The following is a 7,603-nucleotide window of genomic DNA, read 5'->3' as shown; positions in this document are numbered from 1 at the left end:
TTGATGGGCATCTAACAGGCACAAAGTACGTTGATTTTTTGAGCACGCGTTTACACGAAATATTAGAGGAAGTTCCAGTCGATATTAGACGTATGCGGTTTATGCATGATGGAGCTTCGCCGCATTTTAGCCGAGTAGCTAGGCAATTTTTAAATCAACACTTTGCAAATTAATGGATTGGTCGTGGAGGCCCTATTGCATGGCCTTCTCATTCTCCGGATTTGAATCCATTAGTTTTTCATTTGTGGGGACATTTAAAATCTATTGTATACGCAACATTGATTGAACATGCTGAAATACTACGAAATAGAATAGAGCAAGGCTTCCGACAAAATCGAGGAACACCAGGAATAATAGAGAGAGTAACCAGATTAATGACAAGACGCGTGCAGGCCTGTCTTCAAATTCAAGCTTCAATGGTCATTTCGAGCATCTTTTGTAAAAGTAATAAAAACAGAAAATTTATTATAAACGAAGACAGATAGGACATATATTTATATGACTTTTTTTCATTATTTTTAGGCGCACAATCAGCTTTCGAAGTGAGTCCCACAAGAAACATCCTGTATATATAAATCATCCTCTAAAAAAATTTGAAACATTTCAAGAAACATTTATCTTTCTCCGACATTGTCCCAATCTTTTCCTAATATTTTCTTATTCACAATAGCACGTAGAAATAGTTTTATCGTACAAAAGAAAGTCATAAAGATTTATTAAAAAAATATTTCTGTGAGCTTCTTAAACAATGTCCTATTACTAAATTTGCATTTATTTATTACGATTATTATATGTTTCGCGGAAACGTCTGTCGTTTTATTATTTCGCGATGAATTTTCGCGTTATTTCGTATTCATGAAATCTGTAGGATTTTATATGCATCACTATATATGATAGTTCATTGAAAGAAGAAAACAAGGAAAATTTTAAATAAAGCAGAAAATATCACACAATACCCGAGAATAATACGCAGTTTTTTTGTCGCGACTATTTAAATTATAATATCCACGCAACCACAGAACGAATACGTACGCGAAAATGCATGCGTGTACACATGTTCGATGACAACGTTATCTGTTTACTAAATGGCAAAAAATAGCGAAAGTGACGTAATTAGACGGCTGTCAGAATTGCAACCCAATACATATTATCTATAATGCGCCTTCTCGCACAAAAAATACTGCTGCACCATAATCCTGCGAGCGATGTTTCAGCGTACGTTCATCGATAGCAACGCGAACGCGACGCAGTAGATTAACACGACCACCATCGAACTGCGTCTTCAGTCACCGCGAGCACACTGGCGCGACAGCATCTGCAGTTGCTGCTAAACGTCCTCTTTATTAACGTTTTCGGTGATTATTTTCTACTATTATCCAGTCTCTCGCTGATACTTTCTGGATAGTAAACAGAATCGTTGTGTATAGCCTACTGCTTGTAGCTGGTAAATACCTGCTACAAGTGCGAAATGATGAATCTGGAAATGGATTGGTGGCCGATAATCGCGGCTGTGTTGGCCGTGCTAGCAGTGGTCTACTACCGAGCCACTCGTAACTTCGACTTTTTCAAGAAACGTGGGATTCCATACGCCAAACCGATGCCGTTTTTGGGAAGCATGTGGGAAGTGGTGTTTCAACGACTGCCGTTTGCCGAGGGCGTAGAAAAAATGTACAATTTGGATCCCGAGTCAAAGTATATCGGTTTTTTCGAGTTCGAAACGCCTATACTCTTGATTCGAGATCTCGACCTGATCAAATCCATCACCGTGAAGAATTTCGACCACTTTCCAAACCACAAAATGATTTTCGAGCCGGACTTAGAACCACTTTTCTCGAAAAATCTTTTCTCCCTGTGCGACGAAAGGTGGAGAGAAGTACGGAACATGTTGACACCGGCCTTCACGTCCAGCAAATTGAAGTCCATGTTCGTATTGATGCGCGAATGTGCCAAAGAGTACGGCGACTATTTCGCTTCCTTGCCCACCGACCAGTCGATCTTGGAGTTGAAAGACGCGTTCACAAAATATACCAATGACGTGATCGCTACTTGTGCGTTCGACATTGACGTCAACTCGATGAAGAATCCGAAAAACGCGTTCTACGTTTACGGCAAAGAAGCAACCAATTTTGGGGGAAGTTCGCAATCCCTCAGGTTTTTCGCGGTAATACGGTTACCGTGGTTATGTCGATTGTTCGGTATCAGGATAATTAAACAGAAGATCGTCGACTTTTTCACGGAATTGGTAGTCAGCACGATGAAGGCGCGGGACGAGAACGGTATCGTTCGTCCAGACATGCTTCAGCTGATAATGGAGACCAGAGGGAAATTGGGGCCAGGCAAAGAGTTGTCCATCGATGACATAGTAGCCCAGGCGTTCGTTTTCTTCTTCGGTGGATTCGAGAGCACCGCCACTCTCATGTGCTTCGCCGCTTACGAAGTCGGCATCAACGACCAGGTACAGAAAAGGTTGCAAGAAGAGATCGACCAGGTTTTGAAGGATTGTAAAGGCCAGGTCACATACGAAGCTATCAACGGCATGAAGTACCTGGAGGCTGTCATCCTCGAGAGTCTTCGGATGTACCCAGCGGTTGTCGGCAGCGACAGAGTCTGCGTGAAACCGTTCGAATTGCCGCCACGCGTGCCGGGAGCAAAGCCGTACGTCGTGCAACGAAACGACAACGTGTGGATACCGATCTATGGCATTCAACACGATCCGCAATACTACCCGGAGCCGAAGAAATTCAATCCCGACAGGTTCTACGACGATCCAAAGCAGATGGCCAACTCTATCTCGTTTCTCTCGTTTGGAGTGGGCCCCAGGATGTGCATCGGCAACAGGTTCGCCATATTAGAAGCGAAAGTTTTGCTCTTCTTCCTTTTCGCCAAGTGTAACCTCGCACCATGCACCAAATCCTCCATACCGTTGAAACTGAATAGGAAAACATTCGCCATGATGCCGGAGAACGGCTTCTGGCTGAAAATTCAACCGAGAAACGCAAAGAAAGCGGAGCCGTAGAAGATTGTCACTCTAGAGATCATTCTAGAGCCGTAGAAGATTGTCATTCATGTTCTTCAAAAAGTTTTTCGACAGACATCCCGACAATTAAGTTCCATTGCAACAAACATGATGCTTGCAATATCCATTGCTGTAACTGCTTCGTCTGTCCAGGGATACATTTCTTCGTAGCAGCGACGTTGAAAGCGAGTCTATGATTGATTTGTTTTAAACCTTTTTACGATGAATTGTAGTATGCTGTAATAAGGGGTGTGATATACGTAAAATGTAATGCAGTTGCGATGTCTATTAGGTGTAATATAATGATTTTATACAGTAAGCAGGAAGTGAGACTGTTCCGTTCCCGTAAAATGTACAATTTACGCGTATTTGCAAAGATTTGTTCCCGTTGGAATCATGTCGGGCATTTAGTCAATTTTCTGGATTTAGTCAAAATGTACAAGTTACAAACGATTATACGCGCATCGATGTTTTCAGCAACAATGTGGAATTTATCTTTCTTTCTTTTTTATATTGATTTTTGTTCCGCCAGGAAAATTCTTAGCATTCACCACTTTAAACAATATTATCGAAGAATTTTTTGTCGATTCCTGTGATCTGGTTTCGCAGAATATATATTGGAAATAGCCGTGAATTTTCTGATAAAGAGAAAATAATATTTTCATATTAAAATTAAATGATCTTTTGCAGATTTCTTTTTGCCACACGTTTTTACGAAGATTTAATATATTTTTTATTACGATAATTGCGTATATCCGTTAGATGTTGATTTGTTACAGTTAAATAAAATGACTATACGAAATAAATATACTTACTTTGTTAAACTGCAAAAAATAATCATACAGTCATAATCCCTATTGAATCCTTGTGTCTAATTGTTATCGACCCCGAAGAGGATAACAGTGTTTTGTATATTTTTCAGAAATAATGAAACAAATTGCAATAACAACTGCCTTTTAATTCTGAGATATCTTTACTGACACAGAGTAGAGGTATGTGCATAATATATTTGTACGGTTGTTCTTCCTCAATATTAACGAGATGAAAATTCTTCTCTTGATTGACATTTTACTTATACTTTTTGTAAAATACTTTCCAATCTTTTCTATTGTTTTTCTGATTTATTGTGATATTTGGGCAATGATTTGTTCGCATGGGTCCTTCCATTGAATAAATGGACGAATTTGCAGAAAACCTCAGATTTCGATGATTTCTGAAGAATATACGTAGAAATAAACATTTTGAGCAGCCTTTCCTTGTATTATATATTAGTTTTCAAGAAGCTTGTCAATAAACTTCTGTTGGCACCACTACATTGAAATTTGCCTACAATGGTAGCCCCTAGCAACGTGTGCGTTAGTGTGTGTCCAGCAGCTGGATACGATATAACATATATTTTATTTATATATGATGTATGTGATATGCAAGAAAAACGTGTCAGCTGTGCTTGGGAATGTGTCATAAATGGACAGAACTCGATGCACTTCTAGTGGCAGCGTTTCCCGAATCATCTCGGAAGCTAGGTCCGATGCAAATCGGTTATACACGTGTAACAATATGAAATAATTCAAAATTCAAAATTCAAGGTTCAAGGTTCAAGGTTCAAGGTTCAAGGTTCAAGGTTTGTGTTAGATTCAAAGTTCAAAGTTCGAAGTTCGAGGTTCGGGGTTCGGGGTTCGGGGTTCGGGGTTCGAGGTTCGAGGTTCGAGGTTCAAAGTTCAAAGTTCAAAGTTCAAAGTTCGAGGTTCAAGGTTCGATATTCGAAATGCAAAATTCGAGATTCGAGATACGAAATTTAAAATTCAACATTCAAAATTTAAAACTGAAGATTCGAAATTCGAAATTTTTAATACAAAATTTAAGATTTAAGATTCGAGATTCAAAACTCAAGATTCAAAACTCAAAACTCGAAACTCAGAGCTCAGAACTCATAATTGAAAATTCAGAGCTGAAAATTTAAAATTCAAAATTCGAAATTCAAAATTTAAAATTCAAATTTAAACTTCTAATTTTAAATTCAAATTCAAATTTCAAATTCATATTGAAATTTTTGCAATTTTTTGTGGTAAATGATTAAAATGATAATCAGTGGTAAATTTTTCCTTATAGAATTTGGCACACTCTAACTTACAGCCAGTCAACTAGCGGCTGGGGAGCCCTTACCCGTGTTTTCCTAATCGCTAAAGATTACCTTCTGCGTCGATTTCTCCACTTGCTTACAATTAGTAGGGAAATCAGACTAAGGAAGTGAGGCTCATGCACAGCGAGGAAATTTCAATACAGTGAGCCGCCAGTTAGCCAGCTCTGATATGCATAGTAGCAAAATCAAGTCATTATTTGATTACGAAACGTATGTATCTTTTGAAACATAATATGCGATAATGTATTTGTTACCAACGTGTGTCACTAGACAATAATTATTGTTTCTTTCTTACTATCGCCTTCTTTGCATGATCGTTGACACGCGACGACCAACAACGTACATATATACATACATAGACATATATATTCTATGCAGGTTATACAAATGTAAGGAAATTTACAAGTAGTTTTCATAGCAATGTCATTGATATTGTCATCGATGTGGTTTCGATTTTTTATTGAAATGAAACGATCGAACAGTCGGAGATTTTTGGCCTTTAAACAGTTCTCACTGAAACGAGATTTCATGTTTTGGTAACTAAAGTTTAAACGAACGTTGTCAGTGACACTTTACTCTAGCATATACGTGTACAAGTACGAAAAATGGACTTTCGTCGAACGTTGTTACGTTGTTAGGGTGTAATTGAAAATTATACTTTAAAACTTTGCAGAACTATTTATTTGAACAAAACAAGACTTTCACTCCGGAACATATAAATATAGAAACGTCACAATACTGGCTTATACTTGCTGCTATACTAAACTACAGGGAGTCCATAAGTCTATTTACAATTTCAAAAATTTATTACAAAGGCAATTGATGAAATATCGTCATCAGATTTGTTCCATATACTCAGTGGTTATCGAGGTTTTCACATTGCATTTCAGGTACCCTGTTGATGAATAAGATACTGTTAAACCTCTTACAAAATGGCTACTCCTCAAGAGAAGGCACAGTGTGTATCGGTTTATTGAAACCAAATCGGATCTGCAGACTTAGCGAAACTTCAGAACCAAGTGTGGAAGATATCCACCGTCACGTCCATCAATTCGTGCATGGCACAGGAAGTTTATTAAACAGGGACAGTGTTCGACAAAGGGAAGAGTGAACGACCAAGAACATTTGAAAAAAACATCGATCGTATAAGAAATCGAGTACCGTTTGATGTGCTTGGTGCAACTAATTGGTGCCCATATAAAGGTATATTATAAGGAGAGGAATAAGGAAAAGAACTGAAATATATACGTCTCATTTTGCAATAATTTCTATTTATCTGTCTTTTCATTTGCCTTTTTAATAAATTTTTTAAATTGTAAAGAGACTTTGTGGACACCTTATATATTCTGTCTGTGGATACTTTTCTATTCGTACTTCTGATATCTAATCAAAGTATTTTAGGACGACTCATACATAATAGTAACTTTGTTGAGCGGCAAGACGATGTGTTTCTTCAAGAATTTGGTGAGTACGAGTTACCGCCATTTCTGCGAGGAACCGAATCGTACGTGATGGAGCGTCGCTCACCATCTGTGCTTGTCGATCTACGCGATCCAACGCGACCCAAGATATTTCGAAATATCTGACTGCTTCGAATCGGATCGATTTTTGGGTAAAAGAAGTAATTTGATTAATAACGGAACATATCTGCCATTTGGACTTGTATTGGCAAAAAATTAACGCTGATCGAGACTAGAATCGCGTTGTTTCTTATTTTTGCTCGCTGTCGATTCCAAGATGCCTATAGAACTGAAGCTCAGGAAGGTATTTCTCACCATAAAAAATAGATTCTGGTTACGTATCATCCATAGAGCTGCGTGATCAAGTCAGTAAATATACGCAAGCGTGCACGAATAGACGTTTGAAAGTAGAATTCGAGCTAGACGTTGTGAATTTTTGAATTAAAAAGAATCGCCGCTAAAAAGACAGACTCGCGGAAACGTCCATCGTTTAATTATTTCTCGATGAATTTTCGCGTATTCACGAAATCTATAAGATTTCACATGTTATATGATAATTCACTGCAAAAGGGAAACCAGGAAAGTTGGAAATAAAGCGCAGGAAACGTCAAACATTAGCTGAGAATAATACGCAATTTTTTTGCCGCGACTGTTTCAATTATAATATTCTCGCATATCTGCAACCACAGAACATTTTCCAAATACGTATATATGCAAACACACGTATGTACGTACATACATGCAAGCGTGTATGTTCAAGGACAGTACATTTATCCATCTATTAAATGACAGATAAAATAGTAGCCAAAGTGACACAATGGCACAGCTGTTTGAGCGACAAGCCACTCTTCTACCATTCAAAAGATACTATAAGAGCAACTTACCTGTTATCTACAGATAAGATTCGTTATAAACAATACTGTTGACACAATCATCGCGCGAATAGTACGATAGTCTTTCATTGCCAGCTTGGCGAACGTGGCGCCG

The 7,603-nt window shown here is 38.2% G+C and overlaps 1 protein-coding gene across 1 annotated transcript; it reads left to right on the top strand.

Annotated features, from left to right (window-relative positions):
• The first annotated feature begins 1,261 nt into the window (after positions 1–1,261).
• Positions 1,262–3,786, top strand: LOC122533038 (cytochrome P450 9e2-like). Its single transcript, XM_043662374.1, has 2 exons — positions 1,262–3,036; positions 3,095–3,786. Exon 1 carries the CDS (start codon positions 1,469–1,471, stop codon positions 3,014–3,016), a length of 1,548 nt encoding a protein of 515 aa, XP_043518309.1. The 5' UTR covers positions 1,262–1,468; the 3' UTR covers positions 3,017–3,036; positions 3,095–3,786.
• Positions 3,787–7,603: the final 3,817 nt, after the last annotated feature.

Source organism: Frieseomelitta varia, unplaced genomic scaffold (genome assembly GCF_011392965.1).
Source record: "Frieseomelitta varia isolate USP_RPSP 00005682 unplaced genomic scaffold, Fvar_1.2 scaffold_49, whole genome shotgun sequence".
NCBI lineage: Eukaryota > Metazoa > Arthropoda > Insecta > Hymenoptera > Apidae > Frieseomelitta > Frieseomelitta varia.
This window is presented reverse-complemented; position numbering and strand designations above follow the sequence as displayed.

Coding starts and splice junctions, on each gene's coding strand:
- LOC122533038 (XM_043662374.1), top strand. CDS start 1,469: ATGATGAATCTGGAAATGGATTGGTGGCCGATAATCGCGGCTGTGTTG.